Genomic DNA, 22661 nt, shown 5'->3' with positions numbered 1-22661 from the left:
AACGGCTGCAGAAGTTCAAACATGTCACCACTAGCCTGTGGCACAGAATGGGATAACGTTTGTCGAAAAGGCTTCTGAGAAAGGGAAAATGGTATCAGGCAGTAACCTGGATCCATATCTGGTTTTCTAGCTTTCTGTACATCTCATGTATAATGAATACTTTCCATAGTGGATGGGGAAAAAGAAACATAATGCACAGCTGCTTTTGTATCACAAAATAGATGTCAAACARCAGTCCCTAAAACGAGAACAGAACTGCTGCCTGTTCTGCTCCATGGCTGAAACCTCTTATTCTTGSAGTATGTGGCTGACATCAGAGAGAAAAGCAAACAGGAGAATTCCCTAAAACTGGATCCCGGTAGGCCCAGTTTTGCCTTTGCTGAGACTTGACTCTGCCATGGATGGAGAGACTTCTCAGTGGCCAAATTAATTTCATTAGGAGGCTTCTGCTTGTGTTCCAGGTCACTACAAGGTGATGGACCTGGGCAGCATGAGACAAGGAGGACACTTTAGTCCAACACCTGAACTTGCAGTCGTGCAAACTGGAGCTCATAATGTGAGATATGCCAATGCAATCCTGTTAAACACAGGGTCTGGACAGAAAAACTACATGGGGATTAGGAGATCGCRGGCTGGGGTGGGGGGAGGAATTACGTACCTGGGAGAGAGCATCGCAGCAGTGTGTGGAGTGGCAGGTCAGACCCACGCTAACTGCCTTAGGGTGGCAGGGTACTAGCTTCTCTTGTGCTGAACTTGGGGCTGATGCTAACATCTGCAAGACTTCAGAGAGCAAGAGAGCAAGAGGGTTGTCCCTGCAGTGCGCTGTTCAGGAAATCCCGTGGCRTATAACGACAGAGGGAGCTGGTCTGGCCTCAAGGGGAGCAAGAGGGGAGCAACATTCACCTAAGTGCAAATGTTTCCGTGTCCCCCCAGCCGCCAGRGATCAGAAGCAGATCTGCCAACAGCTCCTCTGGCTGTTCCACCATCGTGGTGTCAGGACTGCCAACATTTGCAGTGGAGGAGCTAGGCCAGCCCTCAGCTGGACATTTCCTGGGGCTGGGGACCACCGCAGCCACTCTCATCCCATGCAGCTACCTCAACTGCAACGGCTGCCTGTGGGCCRGAGGGGCTAGACCCCTTTCTGTGACTTCCTCGCTCCTTCATTGCCACTGGATTTACAGGAGTGGATCCAGTCTTGCGTGCCCAGCGCTCCGGTGCCCCACAGCACCGCCTTCCACGGGGAGCCTGTGCTCGCCGCGACGAGCCCCACAAGCCGTCGTGGCGGTGGCACTTGCTGCAGGGAGGGTTCCCTTCTCCCTGTGACTCCCAGGCCTGTGAACCTGGTACCAAGCTTGGACCCTTCCCAGTCTGGGCTGGATTTGTCCCTCAGCCCGGAGGGGAGTGAAAGGCTCTTTATCCCATCTTACCTTCCCGTGCRTGTTTGATCCCTCCCACAGGCTTTTCCTGTGCCTTGGGTTTCACGCTGCCTGTGCCTTCTGCCTAGTTTKATTCAGTTTTAAACCTGAATAAAGTATTTATCTAAATATATCCAAGCCTATCCCTGTAATACCTTGTGAGCTCTGGGGGCAGCGAGCGATTCCGGCCACTTTTCCGACTTGTGCGAAGGTAATTGGCTCCCGTAAAAACGATTGTACAGTAATTTAGTGTTGCAGCCTTTCAGGCCGAGCCAAACGGGGAGGGTTAACCCCGGGTTAACGCCTGGCATTCCCCTGGTCCCCGAAGTCGGGCGCTGCCGGCTGCGCGGCGCAGCCGTAACGTGGGCTTGCCGTGGCTCCTAGACGCCTCCTCGCTTGGTTGTCCAAGAGGAGCAAAGGTATGAAGTGATATTAATAAGAGCCTTGATGCTTAACCAAGCTACGGGTCCAGAGGAGAGGTGGGTATTGGGTCTTTTGGAAGCTAGCTAAATATAGATGAGTATTTTAAATACTGTATTTATTCAACCAGTAATGACAGGCTGCTTTTTTTAAGAGGTTCATTTTGTCAAAAGCAAGTGTTCTCTTCCTTGTTCCCAAAGTTGTTTGGTGTATGGTGGTATTCCCTCCTCCTCTGTACTTTTCTTATTTTGGCTAATTAAACTAGAATGGTCAATTCCAGTTTTTCATGTCCCGTTGCTGTGCTGATTTACTTCAATTTATTTAGCATTTTGAAATGGCATCTATTTAAATTTGGAAGGAAAGAAAAATAAATCTGCTAAATATATTTTTATTCAGATCATATGTTGTGGTTTTTCTCTTTTTGAAGAACGAGGTCTAATTTTTGAACCTGAATTCACTTGGCACTGGTCTTGGCTTCTGCAGTGATGGGCTTCCTTTTGTTTTAAACTAATTTTCTTTATTCTACTTCTGGGCTACATTTGTGTCTCCATGCTACGAAAGCTTTTATGCGTGCGTCCAATTTGCAACTGCTCATCTGAGTGAAGTTAAGCACATACCTAAATATCTGCAGAGTTGGGGTTGCAGGACGGCTCTGTTGCTGGTCCTACGCGCAAGGCTACGAATCTGAAGCGATGCCAGTCCTTGTGCTTGCTGGCTACCCCGCGAGCTCCAGCAAGCCGTCCTGCGACACACCGTTCTCCTTTCTTTTGTATCGGGGTCTGGAAAGCCGGTGCCTTGTTCTTTTTTGGCCAGCGTGCTTTTCAAGGGGGAAAAAAAGGTTACTGAATGCTTGCTGGTTTTGGAAGAGAGAGCAAGTGGAAGAGAGCGGGAGGGTGCAAGGTGTATTCGACAGCAGAGGAATTTCCACACGCTTCTTTGCAAAGTTGTGGGAGTTTTYTTGATTCTTTTTTCTTTGTTTGTTTGTTTGCTTTTAACTCAAGGCGTTATCTTAAACACTTAGAAAAACGTATTCTAGCCAAGTCTGTGAGGAATGCGTGACTGAGAAACATGGAAAAAACAGCTGGGAAGAAAAAAATAGCAGAGAAAATAGAGATCTTAGGTGATCTCTGACAAGCTGTGTGACTCCTTTTTGTCCCTAGAGCCCCAGTCCTCAAAGCTCTCCTGGATGGGTGGTCTGAGCTCCTGGGACTCACGGGGTTGATGTGGGTTTGTCCATGTGCAGGAGCTTCTCACACCTATCTGGATGTGTGTTGTTTTGCTGCGCTCTCCTCAAAGGTTTCCACAAGGCTGTTACTTACTTACCCTAGGTGTAATGCTGCTCATTTCAAATCTATTAGTGCTCTATTAATATTACTTAGRGCTTCATCTTTTAAAGCCAGCAAGRAAAGTAAAATGCAGATGCTTCAGAGCATAGGTATGAATAAAATTTTGTGCCTATAGAAATTGGGAGCTGTAAAGCCACAGTCCYTGTGAGCAACCACAACTCAGCCAAATACATATATTACAGAAGAAAAGTCCTCAGCATGCCTGGTAACAGAAGATGTCATGTATACAGGAGGTCTGATTTGTGGTGGAAACCTTAATTTTTGGCCACATTCTGAGGTCATTTTTTGAGTAAAACATGCATTGCTGAGTAAGGCCAGTGAGTCCTTGAATTTTCTGCTCTGTGTGAGCATAACAAAATTTCCTTAGCTTCCTGTCTGGTACTTGGTGGGTCAATGTTGATYCCATTTGTGGCTGTATTTTTTTTTCAAGGGGAGGGTCTCTAAGTTTAGTGCCCATATCTAGATTTGAGATGCTTTTGTTCTCTCTGATTCCTTCCCTGTCTCTGGGGAGATGTGGCCCCATATCTCATAGGAGAGACTCCAGGCATCTCAAGTCTGAGGCCCAAACCCAGACTGGTGCCTCAGCACCTTGCAGGACCTGTCCTTCGCACCATAGCCCTTCCAGCACGGGGTGCCCTGCAGCCAGCCCTCCATCCTCAAGCAGCAGGGGAAACGCAGCTCTTGCCTCTGCCTGCAGCTCTGCCCTAGCAGTTTCCTCTCTGCCCGTAGCCTGGTCCCTGCTCCGTCCCTTCCTGTCGAGGTGTCCTGTGTCCCCCTCTGTGCCCTGCCTCCCCAGCCCGCACAGCACTGCTGAACCTGCCCCTTGGAGGCTGGATCTCTGCTCATTAGCTGATGTTTGCTGAAACCGGATACCTGGGGCACCCCAGCCAGCAAGCGGAGTCCCCTGGCTGCAGCTATTTAAAAGGACAAGGGCAGCCTTATAATTTCCACCTCTTTCACATCCATGTCCCTCCTAGCGCCTGGTCCCAACCCATCTTCTCTCCTGGATCCCTGCAGCATCAATGACCCACGCGCGGAGCCACGGCCCGAGGGGGAGCTGCCTGCACGAATCCTGGGGAAGGATTATCTGTTGAACCTGGGGGAACCTCAGACTTGCCAGAAAGCCTTGGCTCGGTCAAGGCCCATAAGCCTGGGAGACACCTTGTGATTGAAGGGGAAAGAGGGAGGAAAGAGCTTGKTTTTTTTTTATATTATTATTATTATTACTATTGTTTTTAAGTAGAAGCTGTTGTAAGGTGCTGGGACAAGTGAATGCCAATGAACGTGGGGCTGCAAGGAGACGTTGCACAGCCTCTCACCTTGCTGCAAAGTAAGTGGCCGAGGCACAGAAACAGGGCAAGGGGGAAGGGAGCAGGGCTGAGGGGGGCGACCGGGGGGCGGAGAGGAGAGGAGGCAGGAGCGCCTGGTGGGGCTGGCTGCCTGGGGGCAGGAGGGCTGGTGGTGCCCTCTGGGCCAAGCGCCTGCGGGAGGAAAGCCCCCGGCTCCCCCCACCCACGCTTTCCTGCTCGTGCAATTTTGGAGCAAAGTTGAAGGATTTGCTTTGTCCTGGGACACGTGCGGACAAAAGGGACCTGGCCCTAATACCGGGGTGCGTAAGGTGGCAGGAGCTCAGCGGACGTTTGCGTAGCTAGAAGAGGAGGGGGSTGAGGGATACGGTTTTATCCCCGCTGATCGACACGAAGGCTCTTCTCCCCACGGAGCTGGTCAAGTGGGCTTGGRCTCTGATTTATTATGACAGACTCTGCATAAAAAATTCATTTTCTCCTCCCTACCCTTGGGGCTCCAGCTTGCATCCCTCRCTGGTGGGCGGAGAAAGGGTCCAGGGGTGCCCCACGCCCAAATCACCTGTGCCCTCCCCCCGGCACAGCGGGGCAGGATGAGGAGGCACCAGCGGGCAGAGGGTCTCGGCCACCTCCGTGCTCCGACCTGCCCCCTCGGAGCACCGAGCCGAAGGGGAAAAGCCGCAGCGGGTACCTTTTAGCACGGGTCCTTCGCCATCCCGCGGCGAGGAGGGGCGGAAGCAGCTTTGGGCAGGGTCTGGGCCGGGGCTGCTCTCCAGGCTTGCCCCCGCAGGTGAACGCCGCGGGGTGGCCGGCGGTGGTCCTCGGCGGCCTCCCCGGCCCGCGGGCGCCCGGTCCCCGCGCAGCTCTCTGCTCTCTCCCGCGCCCCGTGCGGACTGGAAGGGGTCCTCGGATATTTCTCTGCTGTTCTTCTGGCTGAAGAGTTTCTTTCTTTMTTTATTTATTTATTTACTTTGTATTATTTTTTGTAAGTGCTTCGATATTACGGAGGAGGGCAGCAGAGAGAGGCACCAGGGACATCCTTAAATAATTTTCATTTCTCAAAATCTGCCTTTTCCTCTTCTCTCTAAGTCCAGAGGAGAGATCCTTGGGGGGGTAGGAGGCACATCTGCACTACAAATAAAAATAATTACAACCACCAACCAAATCAAAAAAAAAAAAGTAACAGCTAAGAAAAAACACTTTCAATCAAGGACTTTGGAAATCAGAGATCACAGAAATTGTACTAATAATAAGGAGGAAAAAAAGAGAGGCGAGAAATCCAGCGACCATGGGCCAGCCTGGCTTCCTAGCGTGTACTTTCTGTTCTCTCTCCTTTTTCCCAAGGTAATTGCAGTCTGCCGAGAGGGAGTTAAATGGGATTAAAAGATCTGTGTAAGCAAAAGGACCCAGAAGAGAAGGAGGAAGGAGTGAGCCGTCCGGGCCAGGGGGTGTCTTTGACACAGCTGAGCCCCTTAGAGAGGCAGAGAGCTGAGCTCCTGGGAAGGATGTACCCACAAACCGGCCTGTCCCCCTTTTTCTGATGGATTGCTGCAAAAATTGCCCRAAAGAGACAATGCACTAAACGTGATGGAGCCGGAATCAGAGCCGGTCTCCAAACTCAGAGCTACCGCAGCAGGCAGGGGGTGAGTACAAAGTCCTACTTCTCCCGGCGCTGGGGAAGGGCATCCCGGGCGGCGATGGGGTTCCTCGGGCGGCGGGGAGGGCTCGGGGTGCCGGAGGGGGAGGAGAGGGAAGAGGCAGCCTGGAGGGAGAAGGAGAGCTCTGCTCCCGGGTGGCTTGGGATGGGGTGGGGGAAGACATTCCTTCTGCCAGGGGATGATGTGAAAAGTCCTGGGCTGGAGAGGAGAATGGGCTGGGAGGAGGGTGGCCCGGCTGGAGCAGGAGGGGTGGCGGTGGGGTTGAGGTGTGCGGAGGGGGGAGCGAGAGCGTGGGGGGCTGGGGGAGAGGGCCCGGTGCTGCAAAGGGCAGGGGAGACCCCCCGTCTTCCCAGGCACCGGGGAAAGCAGCTCCCAGTTCACGAACTGGGCTGGGGGGGAGGGCGCGGATGTTGCACCCGCATGAGATGCAAGCACAGGCAATTCCACCTTCCCGGTTCCCCTCACGCACGTACACCCTTTGTAGGCACAGCAAGCGGCAAAGGCTTTGCAGCCCTTCTGTGGGGCAGCGTGGAAATGCCGCGCTCTGACCCCGYGCTGCGGGGACGTGGGGGCACGGGTACCTGGAGATGTCCTCCACAGTCCTCCAAAAAATGGGAGAACCRTAGGAAGGGCTGAGGGGCATGTTCAGAAGGGCAGGCGTGTGCACGGTTGCATGTTCTTCACGTGTTTGATATATGCATGCATGTATATATATACGTATGTACACACACACAATTACACTACACACCCTGCCTGCCATCTTTTCCGCTCCCTGAGCTTTTACTATTACTATTCTTATTGCATGTATTATTGTTGTTATTGTTGTTATTTTCCTGGGGACTAGCAAAGGGTTAATCCCTCTGGTTGCGTTGTCGGATGTAATGATGATTTACCGACACTCCCTTGGAAAGACTGGGATTCTTCTGCCTGGCAGTTTGAAAAAGTTGTGTACAGGATCCCAGTGCTTCTTGCCAGACTTAGATGGGGTGGAAGGACGGAAACGGGGCGAGGGGCTTTGTGGGCCCCCTGCCTGCACGCAGACCCGGCGAGGGTCACCCCGGCTCCCGCAGCCACCCCTTTCGGCGCTGCGCCTGGAGTCTGGACGTGGATGAATGTGCAGCTTCCTTTGTAGGCGCAGTGCACGCTCTCCATGCGTGCATGTGTCTGTGTGTAAGGTTATGTGGCGAGATCAGAACCGCTCCCAGAGGCTGCAACCAGCTCTCCATGAGAAGTGTATGTGTGTTTATGTGCTCGTAGGGACCGAAGTTCAGTGCTTTAGGTTTTTTTTGTTGTTGTTTTTCTGGGGGTTTTTGGTTTTGTTTGGGTTTTTTTTTTCCTCTTGCCCAGACGTGGCTCTGGCATGCCCGGAGATGCTAGAGCGTCTCCCAGTTGCACCTTCTCAGCGCTGGGCATTGGCTTGAGGGAAATGCTGACCTGGCACGGGGGCCCAAGGCCACGTGAGTGTGGGCTGTCGGTCACAAATGGAAAAGTCTAAAGGGGAACAGATGGATAAAGGTTTACTGGAAAGTCCGAGATCACTGCTGTGTTATGGCAAGGCAAGGGAAAGAAGGGCCCCGATGCTGGGGAGATACTTGGCACAAGGAAAGGTCACTTTACAACGCACTAGCTCGTGAGCACGATGGAGAAGTTTACTATGATCACACCGCAAATGAGGAGAGAGAGCTCGTGCTCGAGCCCTCGGGCACGTCCGGACCGTGCCGAGGCCGGGGTTAGAAAAAAGGAGCCGGGAGCGGGGCAGGAGGAAGCAGCGTGGCTGCCTGCTCCGCGGAGGTACATAGCTGTCCTTACATCTCAGCGTCCCAGACTAGCGCCGTGCGCGGCTGGCTCTACGGGATTTGCCTGTTGCAGTGCCATGGGAAATCTGCTGCTCTTCCGTCTTTCCTGGTAAAACTGAACGTGTGCGTGTCTTTTGTTCCCGTGCTCTGCGCTCAGTTAAATCCCTACTAAGCGTGCTGCTGGTTCTTTCCCTCCTCGGCAGAGGTCGCTTCCCACCCTTCGCATTATTTCTGGTGGGGTTTCGGCGCCGGGTTTGTGCTGGCCTGGAGAAGTCGTGCCGCGCGTTCTGCCATTTCTGCAGCTGGATGCTCCTGCTGAGGCCTCTAGCCTTCACAGGGCTCCTCTGAGCTGAGAGCTGGCTTGTGCCTGCGCTTGCCGAGACRCCCTTGTGCCTCCGAGCTTCCCTCGGCGGGGGTTAGGGTGGCGCTGCCTGAAGGCAGCTCGTATTGGGAACCGTCTGGTGTGTTCACACGTGGCACTGGGGGCCCTGCAGCGTCCTGGGGAACAGAGGCTGGTGGGTGGGYAGTTACCGAAGGCGAGGAAGAGCTGCGGATGGGAGTGGGAGGGCTGCTTGACCAGCACCGCGTTTCCATGMAAAGGAGAAGCAATTGCGGAGCACACTGGAGGAACCAAAGGCCTTACCCTGGTGCAAGCAACCAAAGCTTGCAGAAAGAGAAGAACACAAAATTTTACAGGCTTGATAAGCTTAAAGTGCTCCTCTTGATCACCTCTGTTCAYGCATTTTCAGTGAGAATAGGGTTTCTGAGGCTGCAAAAGGTTTTGCACTTAGCTGTGTTGGGGGGGAGTGTGTCCGGGCTGTAGCTTTTCTGCTGTTTAGCTGCRGCTGTGCCACCTCAGCCCCAGCGCTGCGTCCTGGCCGTGGAGGAAGCTTGCTTACCTTGTACTTCTGGCGGCCTCGGCTGAGTGCCTGTTTGCTGTCACAGCGCCGAGTGCGATGCTGCTTTGGGGCTGCTCGGCCCACGTGCCGGCTGAGAACACCGCCAGCCCGGCTGTACCGCTGCACCTGGCACTGCCAAGGTGGATGGCAGTGTCCCGGCCTCGTGGGAGGCCTGGAAGGGCCAGCTCCTGTTTCAGGTGGCAATAACCATCCAAGCGAGCCGAGTAGGTGATCTCGGGACAGACTGGCACCGTGGGCACGTTCAGCAGCAGCCAGACAAACGGCGCGTGCGTGCTGGGTGCTCTGGAGTAACGAGGAGACGATTGCATGGCCTCTTGGAGCGGTATCCCAGGAGGGAAGAACTGGCTAGGGCACAGGCTGAGGTTGAAGCATTCGCATCCCGACTCCGCTGCCTCTGTGTGTCTCTTTGCGCTAATCATTTCGTAAAGCTCCTAGCTTCACCCCCCTCTCAGCACCRGGCTGCAGGGGATAAAAGCTGCCCAGCTTCAAGCGGATGTTTGTTGTGGTTACATTAAAAACCAGGGGATGCCCAGGTCTTGTGGTGAGAGGGATATATGAAATGTCTGAACAGACAGGGATATGCCGAGCCTGGGGTTTTTTTTCCCCTCTTTCTTTGCTAGTCTGTCAGGGACATAAGTGGAAATGACGGACTTGTACTGAGGTGCAAATGGAGACCTGGAGACCGTTGGGAATGCTGCACAGCTCTGCTAAACTGCATTCACAGAATGAAGGAGTGCAAGGAAGTTTGTTGGAAGGACAGAAGAGGAGTTAGATGACAGATCATGCTTAGCACTTCTGTTTGATGAGGGCTCTAGTTRGATCACTGGGAGCACGGAGGCAAAGGCTCCAACGAGCGTTGTCACTTCCCTCAGTAGTAAAGTCAACAACCCRGACAGATAGTGGTGGTGAGTAAAGAGAAGACCAAGTAAGGGATTGGGAAAGATTCCTTATCGATGAAAAGACAGAAGATTAGTTCCCAATTAGAAAGACAAGTGGCTCAAAACCRATCAGCCCCTCACCTGCAGATATCAGCATCAACCCTCAGAAGAACAAGGCTGCCTCTTCCTGGGAGGGTTATGTCACGAGAGAAGCTAATGCTTCATCTAYATGTTTTCTGTACTGCAGATCTGCTTTTCCCTCCCAGAGAAATCCTCAGAGGAGCCATAAGTGCTGGGGGAGCGAATACCAGTCCTCCTTTATGCATCCAGACCTTCTTTGTGCCTGCCTGATATAGAGACCTTTAGGAGAGCACAGCTGCTTTGCAGTGCTTGAGATCTACTGCTGTATCACTGCCAGGAGCTGTGGTCCCTCCCCTTTGTGAAAATGACTCCTCTTTTTCATCAGGCCCTGGTGGATCATTCTTACACTACTAGGGGCCTCCTCCTAAGGAAGCAGCAGCTTTTTCTGGTCCACACTTGCCAAAGCCCTGAGATAGATCTCTGCAGGCATAGTACTAAGTGCTTTTTCATCCYGAATTAAGATTAGAATTGGCAGAAATAGTGCTAGAGAAACCCTGGGAATTTCTGGTTTTACACACACATTCCAAACTCTGGGGCAGGGTGGAGCGATTGAGACCTCCTGGTGCAAGATCATCCCAAGGATGGGTCTCAGTCTGCCCTGGAGTGTTTCCTCTCCGAGGGAGTTTCCCATTTGTGCTACTGTAGTCTGCAGTAATAGCAGTGGGACAATCTTTGAAACCCTCCTGCTTTGTGCTCTGCCCAGGGTGCTGTTAGAGCTCAGGTGGCCACCCTGATGTCCTGCGGCTTCRTCCCTATTCCTCTATGGCTCCGTGTGCAATGAATTCGTAGTTCTCATCTGAAAATCTGTTTTGATAAAAGTGTGACCAAGGAGCATTCACCTACAGTGCTGTGGGTTAAATTCTGGATATTTTTGTATATTTGATATTGGATGATGTTTTGGGGAGCTTTTTTTGAACGCCAAAGTTCTATTGAAAGGAAGTGAATTTCCTTTCTTGCTCATTTAATATTGACAGTTTCTAGATCAGCCTCAAATTTCTGTGTTTTAAAATGACCATGGAAATGTATCTACCCAGATCATATCTACCTGTCTGCTTTTCTCTCTCTTTTTTTTTTCTTTTTCCTCCCTTAAAAGAGTAGATGTTGAATAGAGGTTAAAAATGAATACTGTTTCATACCTCAGGAACTTTCCTCCCCTTGGCTAGCTGACTTTTACAACAGTGCTTGGATACAAAGCAAAATCTCGACAAAATCTTTGACGAGACGTATAAGTCAATAGTTGGCTTATGCTGCAAAAAAAGTTCAAGCAAATGACTACGCAGTGTCAATACGTCCGCACAGCAGAGATTCACAACGCTCTCCCCTGAAACTGAGGGGGAGAGGAGAAATACTGCAGCTTCCAGAAGCCCCAGAGAGCCAAAGTACAGAATAAGGTTTCAGCCCCCTAAAGCTGGGAGTGGGACTGATTCCTCAGTGCAGCTGAAGTCTGGATATGTACGCTCTGATTTTTTGTTTTCTGTTAACGGTCGGAAGTTGCTGGGGAGTCTTTTAAAATAATCGCCGACAGTGGTGTGCGTGGGATCTTAAGCATCATATATATTTTCCCCCTTTAAGAAACATCATCTAATCTACAACTAGAGACATAGATTTGCCCTTCTTGAAAAGCAATTTTCTGCATTCAGCTGGCTTTTGGGCCTTTTGGACAGAAAAACTACACCTGAATAGAGGGAAGTAGGGGGAATCGTTTTTCCATCCTGCAAGAATTTTTGCAATTTTGAAGACATTTCCTACTGTAGTTAAGGGCAAAATATATATACGTGTGTGTGCGTGTATATGTAAAAAAGTAAAAATGCTGATTTGGACCGTTGGAACGTTTTGTTCATCTTTGATCCATCTGAACAAACGTGATGTCAGAATCATTTGGACTTTTCTTTTTTCTTAAGAAAGGAAGGAGCAAAACTCTTGATTAAAAAGAAAGAAAAAAAAAACTGAAAATTTTCCAATCTATTCCAACAACCRTGAAGCTAATCACAGCTATTCTACAGATTACTTTAGCTTTGTCAGATTTGCACTTTTGTTTTACTGATAATTCCCAAGCAAGACTATCCTGGTGGCTGTCACCTCAAGATTGTCCCTRGGTTCATTATAGTGCTTTATTCCTCTGTTACAGAAGCTGGTGATTGTCAGGTTAGAACTAATATGTTCAGCAGGATTTTTCCTTTATTTCTGGTCTTGAGACAGCTGTCTCGAACATGACTTTGCTCAGTTTGGCAGCCAGTCACACTCTGCACAGGCAGCATAGAAAGGAGATGACTCTTGCGTTCGCTCTACAGCTTACCTTGCTCAGAAGTCTGATCTCTTAATGCTCATTAAGAAAGCGGTGATTGAATCTGGAAGCTGAAAATCCAGGGCGCAGTTTTGCAACTTGTACACTAATTAGTAGACCTGAATTCAGTGCCTTTCTAAAGAGGGTCACACCACCATGTGCAGGGACCTCTAGGAAATGTAGTTGTCTCCTCACATCCCGAAGGCACCAGTTCAGGTCTTAAGGATCTTGTGGTCACTGTTTACGAGAAATGCATAGGAGCTCCTCAGGATGCTTATTCTAGCTGTGACCTGCGTGCATGTAATCCTCATTGGGAASATGCTACTGCCAAGCCTGAGTACTGCTGTTGCCTGTCTTTGCGCTCCTCTGTTCTTCTCTTGCAYTGCGCTTTGGACACTGATTAGTTCTCACGGACTGAGCAAAGGAATCTGCAAAAAGGAGCAAAGCAAAACCAAACTATAGTCAGTAGCTTCGTTTTGCTCATGTCACCACTAGAGTCCCCATGAACTTGCATCACAAGGTTTTAGTAGCRCAGACTTGCCTTTGCCTGACGACTAACACAGCAGGATCCTCATTCTGATACTCAGAGTCCTGGGCAATATAAGAAATAAATGCCCTTAGTGGGTGCCTCTCTACAGAGTCTCTGTGAAAATCACTGGAGGTGGGAAGAAGCAAACATAAAGGAAAAGGTGGGTTTGAGAGTCCTTTTTAAGGAGAAAAGATTTCCTTTACTATTGCTACTCAAGTTGCTTATGCAATCCTGTCACTGCGGAGTTGTAATGGAAAAAGAGTTTGCATTATAAAAACCTGCAATAATTAACAGCCCCATCAGTCGCAGGTCTGCCATTTGGAAGCTGCTTTTGCTTTTTCCATTAAGTTGGTATATTTTGCCAAAGTGTTTTTCTTCAGTGTTTTGGCACTTGTTCCCACTCTCAACTCTTATAGTATTGGTTGTGTGAGGGGTCCAAGAGCAGGACTGACGCCAGCTGGCTCCTATCCTGTGCGTTCATCTCTTTCGTAGCTCAGTCAGTGTCACTGGAATGGAATTATGTGCTGGATTTTCCCTAAGGCTCATCCCATCACTCTGTTGGTCAGCAAGGATTTTGGAAGCAAATTTTGCATGTGAAGGTACTCCTGTGCCCCTCCAAAAAACCACACAGACTTCAGTTAGGTGTGTTTTGTGCATGGGTGTCTGTYTTGTATATGACTGCACAAATCTCATCCTCACCAAAGAGAAGGTATCCTGAACCTTGGATGTGAACCTAGAAGTTCACATCAGGTTGGTCACTGCTTCCCCTCATTCACCCATGCTCTTGTAAGCAGTTGAGCCCTGTCGCTGGCTCTTTGGARCCCTGGTGAGGCCTTTACTCCACACGCATGTGGACTTGTGTCTGTGGTTTAACACTGCGTTGCTCCTTTGGGTGTCAGCACAGAAATGTAGGCCTTCCTATGATGTGGGTTTTAACCTCTTTCAAGTAATTAAAAAATCTAGAGCTAGAGGGGGCTGTGAGGAATCATCATGTTTCCCTTCTTTTCCGAACTCCCCTGTGTGAACTGGGACACGAGGTCACCAGGACACAGCTGTCTCTCGTCCCTCTGACGTTTGTATTCTGTGGGATGAAGTGGCCAAAAACCCGCCAGGCCTCCCCAGCTGGGGATCTCTCCAAGGGTCTCTGGTTAGCATATGCTCAGTTATAGCACATGGCAAAGGAATACTGTGATTTGGCTATTCCAAGCTGCAGTTCCTTCATGTATAAATTAAAGCAGCCCCTGAGCTCCTGAAATTTGCAGTCCAGGGTCAGAGTAATGGAAACAGCAAAAGAATAATGTGGTTCATCTCATTTGTTTCCCAACCGATGTGAGGCCACTCCAGTATTTCTCCCTTCAAGCCTTAAAATATTAGTGGCTGGATTCCTGCATGGATTTTTACAGTCAAGGCCAGATTTCCCTGCTGACCTGTAAATCACTGTGACTTCGTCCTAGCAGAGGGAATCAGTGCCCCACACTAGGTGAAGATCTGGCCCAGCCAAGGGTAATATGTTGTCTCAGTGTCCACTTTCTTCTTCTAAAGCTGAGACTTGATGGCAGGAGAAGAGTAATCTGTAATACTGAGTGRCAAACGATTTGGCTTTGCCAGCTCGGAAGAGAGGAGCAAGTTGCACTTCAGCACCACTTTGTGCATCCCAGCGTTCACGCTGGTTTGACTGAAATGAAGTGCAACCTGTGGATGGTCAAAATTGCTTTTCTCTGGCTGAGGTCTTTCTGTCATTYACATTTTTTGCCTCCATTCCTCTAGCTGCCTAACGCCCTTGCTGATCAAACTGTTAAATCTCATCTCTTGAAGATGAAGGAATCTCCAAATTTTCCACTAACAGGTTTAAATGACCTTAACCAAGGAGTTTCCTATGTTTGTTGTTTGGCTACAGATCAAGGAAGTTGGTGGGAAAGGAGGGTTTCAGCGAACTTTCTGTAAGAGCTTTTTCTTCCTTTCACTGGCACCTCAAGGCTTGAAGTTTAGCTAACAGAAAGGTTTGTCCACTTTCTTGCAGACATGAAAGCGTTTGCTAGAGCACTGTGTTTGGATGTGTGCAGCTCTTGCACTTCCTAAGATTTCCAGCCACACCAAGCAAATGAGAAAGTCATAGTGGCATCAGGATAGGGTGCTGAGTGGTTCAGTGCCGTCCCCCATCTTTATGTGCTAAAAGACGAGTAGATCCAAGTAGGATTTTGTATGGTTARAGTGATTTTAAGCATGTAGAAAAGCAACAGGACTCAGATTTTGTTTGCTGAAATGCAAGGGCAGCTTACGCATCACTGCGCGTCAGCTGTTTTGTACGTGTGCTCTCACTCACGTGCACTTATTTCTGGCATGTCCATTGACTTCTAATTTTGAATTATTTCTTCTTCCTCTTGGCATTTCTGGTGTTACATCCTAGACAGGATTAGTGCCAGCAAGTAGCAGTAGCGAGGGGCTACTGACTTTGTACTGACGATGATGATGATGTGTCTAAAGGCACTGGTTTGGTTCCAGTTCAGGGCTTGACTGGTGCCTGTAATGCTGGTGGGAAAACCTCCCACTGAATCTGGGGGGCTTTTGATCACTTCCAGGCAGGAAAATGAAATCTCAGTCAGAGATGAGTGCTGTTCTGCCAAGCACAGGTTCTCCATTTCTAGAGTCACCTGGATGCTGCCACTGACTTCCCTGGACTTGTGATCAAGGAGAAGGCCCTTAACGGTGCTAGATTTTGTTAGCAATGTTACAGAAACTCATTTTTTTCTTCTCTTTCAATTTTTAGGGGACTCTGCTTTCTCTGGACTGTTTTATGTTTTACCTGGTTCCTGGGATTCGCACAGGGAAATTCTGAAGGTAAATTATACTTGTTGCTTGCTCACCTTTTTCTTCCTTTTTTCTTTTCCGTTCAATCAAAGTAAAAGCTGAAGGCTTTTGTGTAAGTTTAGGATCATCATCTAATCAATGTCAGAGCCAAATACGTAGAATTAAATGCTTTTACTACTGATCATTGCAGTACTGATTATATAGATGGTGCAGCTAACAGCTGGCAAAAGAACCAGATTTTTACAGGTGATTGTGTCCCCTCAGGATTTTTAGAAGTGCTTGTCTGCCTGGTGGGAATGAAGCACTTAGGTGTATCTGAAAATGTTGCTGGCATCTACCTGCATTTTCTGGCACTTAACTGCTTTTAGAAAGTGCCCCTTCAGGCCAGGGCATTAAGGAATTAAATGTCTCTGGCAGATGGGTATTTCCTTGACTTGAATGCAACCTAGTTGTGCCTGTGCGACCCAGTACAGGCACGTAGGATGTTGCACATATAGAACTAAAGTAAGTCCTAAAAGTAAAAGATGAGTTTAAAAAAAAAAAAAAAAAACAAACAAAAAAAAAAACTCCCAGAGGGCTTCTTAATAACAGAAATACCAGGTCTGGCTCAAGTACCTCATATGATGCGGGGGTATATTCCATAGGAAGTGTTTGTATATTCTCACCATGTCTTTATGCTCCACTCTGAGCATCCCCTCCCAGTGCTGCTGTGGGCACAGGATAAAAGATTGGGGTATAATAATCASTGACATGAGGAGTCAGCAAGCTTCAGAGCCAACAAAGTTGAAAGAAATTTGTCTTTACAGTTGATAGTGGGAGCTGAGCATCCCTGCAACATCTGTTTGTCAGGGAGCCATCTCATCTTAAAATAGCAACACCTCTTCCACATGGATGGTTTACTCAGGGTACATGCTGGAGCTTCCTCTATAATCAGTAGGCAACAGTTAGCGGACTAGCAGGCTCCAGGTCTCTCCTCTTAGTCTCCAAAACATGAAGGAAAAATAGAAAGTTGGTGAATGCTCAGCTGTGAGCCAGCCCATGGAGCCGTTTTTACAGAAAAAAGAAAATACATCCCTGCCATCAGCAATTTTGAAAAGTGTAATATTTTCCAAATTCTGCTTCAATGCAAAAGAGGTGAACATCTGGCTGAATTACTTAGTCAAGCAGTTTTCAGAGCAAGTTTTATGTCAGCTCATAAAGAGGCAGAACAAATACTGTGTTTTGGCATCTTTTTCAAGYAGATTTTAATGTCCTGTTTAGAATCATCTTTATCCATCATTTTAATCCGAGGATAATTACGGGATGTTGGCATCTTTCTTGGTTGTTACAATCAGCATAAAAGAAACTTTTGCTTTACTCATAATGCATTACCTTAGAGTGGTAGCTATCTCCCCACTTTGTGTACTTTCTCTGTGATAAAGGAATTTAAAAATCCTGCTTTGTTTCCTCGGTCGGAGACAGGCTCTTCTTTAGGGTACTTGCATCAAAAACTTCTGAGAAAGCCAGAGCTGTAAGTAAACACTGGTGACTTGAGACTGTATTATCACTCAAGATTTTTAAATATGAGATTTACAAAAGCAAATACAGCTTGTTCATAGATCTGAGTGAGGATGAAATTAGGCCAATGCATTTGGCTTTTGAAAACACCACAGTTATTGCTGTAAGGCTTAGGGGTCTTCCTGCACGCTGCAAAGCCAGGAAATGCAGAAGGTTACTTTCCTGTAAGTGTTACAAATCCAGAATATCATGGATTAGTGAGTTCATCTGATGTGCACTGACTAAGGATCTGGATAGTAAATTTTGGAAATGTAACGTTTATTCAACCTAATTTTGATTGTGAGCATCAGATCTCAAGAAGCAGAGAAGCATTTGTCTCGTGCCTTTTTACTATTATTTTTTGTAAAGCTTTTGGTGTGGGGGAAGGGAGGAAGAGTAAGAAGGAGGAAGAAAACGGTGATAAAATTTTATCTCCTCTTTCAGACATGATCACATAATTGTTCAGGAATCTCTTGTGTATCTCACTTCATATTCTGTTAGAAAAGTTTTTCCTGGTCGCTCGAACATTGCTACAGGAGTGCTATAACTAGCATCAAGGCACCTGGGATGAGGCAGCTCTAAGTGAATGGATTTTTTAAATAATGTGTTTTGATGGAAAAATCTACAGAGGAAAAAATTTGAAGGGGAAAAAAAGGCTGTGCTAAACTTGGAACTGTTTAAAGAAGCTAAAATTATCTTGCATTTTACGTTAGTCAATGACATCTCATCATCTTGAGGATATGCCCCACCAGCTTGGTGCAGTTGGCATGGGATGGAGAGGCAGACAGGCTGGGTGTACAGGAGTCGAGAGCTGTGTGCCTGGACCTGTTGTTGGAAAATCCACATACATGTCCTGCATTGAGGTTTGTTTTAATCAGGTTCTGCGTAAGCATCTAGAATTTGGCTCTATCTTAGTGGGTTTTGAAGGAGAGAGACGCTGGGTTGTGTTTTTCTCCTCCTTCTTGAGCACTGTCTGGTGCAGTTACTAACRAGGTAGTTGGATTGGTATTTCAAATAGCAGCAGCATCCTCTGAGCAGGGAAACATCCTTATKTCTTTGCAGAGCAGCTACCAAATGAATAAGCTTCTGGAGTGYAAAGTATCTCTGCCTTGTAGAGCCACTCCATAGTCTGTCTCTGGGAGAGAACCTAAAAATACATCTAGAAACTGGAAGCTGGAGCCGAGCTCCTAGTTTAAGCAGTAAACTTATTTCCTTAGGGCTAAATCCTGATGCCTTTGAAGTCTGTGGCAAAGGTCCCACTTGACTTCACTAGAGACTGTCTTTGGCCTTTACTATTTCATGGGCTCTGGAAATGACCCAGTCTGGAGACACTGCTGTGCTTCCTCCATTCAACRCATAGAGGGGAAGGCTCTATATTTGCTAAGCTGATGGACATTCCCTTTAGGCAGTACAGCATAAAGATGGTGGGAGACCAAGATTTCTTAGTATGAGAAAAGTACCATTATTAAGGCTTACACACACTCTACATAGAGTGRGAAAATTTCCATCCCCTTTCATGTCTGACACATCTTCTTCAGGGTAGTCTCTGCTAGAAAATGAGCAAAACTACCTTAAAAAGGGGAGGTGGAAATAAAGCTGGTCTCAGACAAAGTAAATATTGGTTGACTTGTTCTTGCATACAAAAATGGCCAAGATTTTTGCCAAAGTCAAGGAACAGAGCTTTCCTCTCTATTCTCTCCCCTTCCTGGCCAGAGACATACAGGCCTCACACTGGCTTGAGTCTACAGCCCTTCCAGCCAACATTGAGGAACCCTTTTGAGTGCCAGTTCTCCAACTATTGGGAAYTGTGCTGAATATTTAAGGGTGAAGGAGGCTAAATTCCAAGATACCTTTAGAAAAGCAGATTTTTTTTTGTCTGAACAAGCTTCTTTTAATCTAGGAAAGCTGCAATCCCTTGATATTAGCTGATATGCAGCCATGATTGGCACTGCTGCATTTCTGATTGTTGAATTCTTACCTTGCTAGATCAGCATYTGGATTAAATAGCCAAGGCAAACAGCCTGCCCAGCCTGGCTTCTCCAGCAAGCAGTTAAACAGGAGGGTTAGCTGGCCATTGAATAATGGGGATTGCATTTGGACAGGGAAGAGGGAAGGAAATACTATTCTTCTCACTCATTTTCAACAGTGGTAGTATCATGGCAATCATTATAGTCTTACCTTTAACYGTCTTTACTATGTGTTTAACATCTTTTCTTAGACCATATATTAGAGCTGTAATAAGCAAACCAGCTTTGGGGCATGTGAGCCCCTTCAGATCTGGACATGTTCACCTTCTTAACTCTTCTCACATAGGCCTGAGTGTCCTCCCCAGTTAAGTAGTTCAACTGAAGCTGCAGCCAGCTGGCTCCAGTTTGTGTTGCTGTTGCCTGTGAATCTGCTTTGGACTTGAGTTGTTTGTGCCTCCTGTCAGACTGTGGGGCTAGAAACCAGAGGGCTTGGCTCACCTGTCCATTGCAGGCTTTTCCAGGAGTTGAGGAGAAGGATAGGTGCCTCCAGACAGCTTCCCATCTTCTCTTAAACAAGGCACCCAACTCTTAGGTCATTGAGGCTAGAGGTAAGCCCTAGTTCTACCACTCAGTGACAGCCRTAATTAAACTCTCAGCTCTTCACAAACCAGGTCTGGTTCCTCCTTCTTAGGAAACTAATTTAAAGCTGTAAGATGATCTGGTGGGGAAAAATGCTGCTATTGAGAACCTTAAGCAGTTTGGTGAAATCTAGGTGCAATTTTTTCATGAAGKTGCTGGGAGGCACCTTCACTTCCATAAACTCTTCAGAACCTCAAAGATCAAAAGCTGTTGCCTACTAATCTGGAAAGAGGCAGATATCAGGCTTTTGCTGCCTTTGAAGGTTCTGTTCCTTGCCTTCTGGGGATATAAAATTTTGCAATCCCAGCTCAGTCTGTTGTTCAAAATTCCTCTCCAGCTGTGTGGTCAGTACTCAGTATTAAATCCCAGAGAAATGGAGTATTGATGCTCAGTGGGAAACTTCCTTGTGGTGAGGACTGCTTCCTCCAGAACATCTGGAGCTAGTCCCTGGTGAGACAGGACAGAGAGCCAGATGTACCATGGAACTGATGCTCTTTGGGAACTGCTGATTACTGAGTTGAGTGTGCACTTGCTCCTGACACCAAGTGCAGGAGAAAAAGCTGAGTGCTCTGTATCCTGATTATTTGAACACATTTGTGTCAGAGGATGACTGGGCTTTCCTGTTACTTGTCTCCCTTTTCTACTGGCTGGCTTGACCTCGTGTCCATGTTATGGGGATCCTCTTCCTAGGTCACCTAACAACCCACGTTTTCTCTGTTCTTCCTTTTTAGATGTGGATGTTCTTCAAAGACTGGGCCTGGCAGGGAAGAAGCCATCAAGTGGATGGTCCTTGTCACGTGCAGTTCCTCAGGGGGTCATTCCTTTCAAATCGGGAGTCATCTTCACTCAGCGAGCGCGTATTGAAGCGCCAGTCAGTACCATCTTCCCCAGAGGCTCCAGCACTGACCTGGTCCTGGTGCTGAGCTTGTGTTCCCACCGTATCAACAATGCTTTTCTCTTTGCTATCAAGAGTAAAAAGAAGAAACTACAGCTGGGGGTCCAGTTTGTGCCTGGGAAGATTATTGTGTATGTGGGCCACAAGCGCTCTGTATATTTTGATTACAATGTCCATGATGGCCAGTGGCACAATATGGCCATCAATATCCGAGGCCAGACAGTCACTTTATTTACTTCTTGTGGGAAGCACAGAGTACATGCGGATTTGCATTTTAAAAAGAACGAGGCATTGGATCCACATGGATCTTTCCTCTTTGGGAAGATGAACCAGCACTCCGTGCAGTTCGAAGGAGCCATCTGCCAGTTTGATATTTATCCTTCCGCCAAGGCAGCTCATCATTACTGTAAATACCTGAAAAAACAGTGCAGGCAAGCAGATACCTACCGGCCACACTTGCCACCCCTCATCCCACTCCTGCCAAGGGATCCCAGTGTCTCCCCAAGTACCCCACAGCACATGGAGTCCTCACTTCAGGGTCTGAAAAACCTGACTACTGTGACCCCATCCTTGGAGCTCGGCAGGGTCACCACACCTCTAAAGAGTCGGAGTTCAGGTGCAACAACCATCCCATCAGTCTTATCCACGTCGCCACTGCCAAGACTGACAAACAAAGCCACAAAGGTCACGGTGGCACCATCTCCTGTTTCATCAAATACTGAAACGCAGCCGCCCACCCCTTCGCTCGCTCGGGTGGTGACGGCAACCCTCAGGGTATCTCAGCCGACTCCCAGCACGCGCGTGGAGAAAACTCCCCTTCCCACTTCCAAAAAGACCCTACCTACAAGCCAGAGCCCTGCCATAACGAGCAGGAAGGAATCCAAGCAAGAGACCAAAAACAAGATCGACCAAAAACTAGCCATTGAGCCCTCTGAAACACCCAGTACTGTAAAGCCACTGAGAAGGACGACTGACAACACAACCAGCAATGTCCACTTTGTAACCCTAAAGCAAACCCCACAGAACCCAAGCAGTGGGCCCCTTCCAAAGAAGCATGTGCCGCCCCCTGCCAAGAAAGCGAATCCTAGCGATGTCCCTCTGATGTACTCCAGACTGCCTCTGGGGTCTGCTCATCCCACCACCAGAGCCAGAGCACAGGCCTTCAACCTCACAACCCCMGCTGCAACTGATGGATATCAAATCTTTGACCCCCTTGGGCCCACTCCATTTCCATTTTTACTGGGATATCAAGGAACAAAAGGAGAGAGAGGAGCTCAGGTAAGTTCAGACTTATAATGATAGCTATTGCTTTTGAAATCCAGCTGACTGGTTGGCAAAACATAACCCGCAAGGATTTCTATAATGTTTAGTGGAGTTCAGCACCTTAGAATGAAGACAAACACTTACTTTTCTGAAAAATCACAATTTTAGTGTATATCCCAGTGTACATTGTACTGCTCTGTGATGGTGGGTACCCCTTAAAAGTTTGTGATTAACGTTGTTGGTCAATGTAGTTAAAAAAAAAAAAAAAAAAAACTCATACTGGGGGCTGGGATCTTTTGGTGGTTAAAATTTGGATGACCAGGTTGGGACTCTGTTCCACACCCTTGCTTTTACTGCAGGATCAAAGGGACAGATTTGCAAGGTACTTTTCAAAAAAGGAGAAAAAAAATCCCACATAGGTACCTCAAAATGCACCACAAAATAATTTTTTCTTAACCTTGGTTGTTAACTTGCTTTGTACTTAAAATTCATATTTCCAGAAAAGTGTCCTGTTTTGGCAAATGCAAGTACAGAGATTGCTTCATGATTTTTTAAACAAACTCTCTTCCATTTTTATGGTGTAATTTAACTTTTTATTTTTCACAGCCCACACTTACTTAAAATGTGCAAAGAGTTTCCTTTATAAATTTAACTACTGCATTCCACACACAATAACCACTTTCCGGGTGTATATCTTGGCCATCAGAGAATATACATACATTTTGTAATGCTAAAAGCAGTCAGGCCACACTAATTATCTGCTAACTGTTTTTTTTTAAATCAAGTATGCAAACAGGATCTCTAAACTGGCCAACTTTCAGGAGGATTTGCTGTTCCAACCCAAGCCTTTCGCTGTATTGTA

At 47.8% G+C, this 22661-nt stretch overlaps 1 protein-coding gene across 4 annotated transcripts in view; it reads left to right on the top strand.

Moving 5' to 3' along the window:
- The first annotated feature begins 4108 nt into the window (after positions 1-4108).
- COL27A1 (collagen type XXVII alpha 1 chain) overlaps positions 4109-22661 on the top strand; it is a 165740-nt gene continuing 147187 nt past the window's right edge. For 2 of the 4 annotated variants that reach the window (XM_085320115.1, XM_085320113.1), the window contains exons 1-3: positions 5481-6128; positions 15459-15529; positions 20373-21814. In XM_085320115.1, coding sequence (XP_085176241.1) covers positions 6073-6128; positions 15459-15529; positions 20373-21814 — 1569 coding nt within the window. In that variant the 5' untranslated portion in view covers positions 5481-6072. Of the gene's footprint in view, positions 4512-5479; positions 6129-15458; positions 15530-20372; positions 21815-22661 lie in introns of those variants that run through there. The other 2 variants (XM_085320114.1, XM_085320117.1) reach the window with 2 other exon arrangements.

This window comes from Rhea americana, unplaced genomic scaffold (assembly GCF_003343005.1).
Source record: "Rhea americana isolate MKP2758 unplaced genomic scaffold, rheAme1 scaffold_61, whole genome shotgun sequence".
In the NCBI taxonomy this organism is placed as follows: domain Eukaryota; kingdom Metazoa; phylum Chordata; class Aves; order Rheiformes; family Rheidae; genus Rhea; species Rhea americana.
The sequence above is the reverse complement of the archived record's forward strand: the minus strand, read 5'-3'. Positions and strand labels throughout refer to the sequence as shown.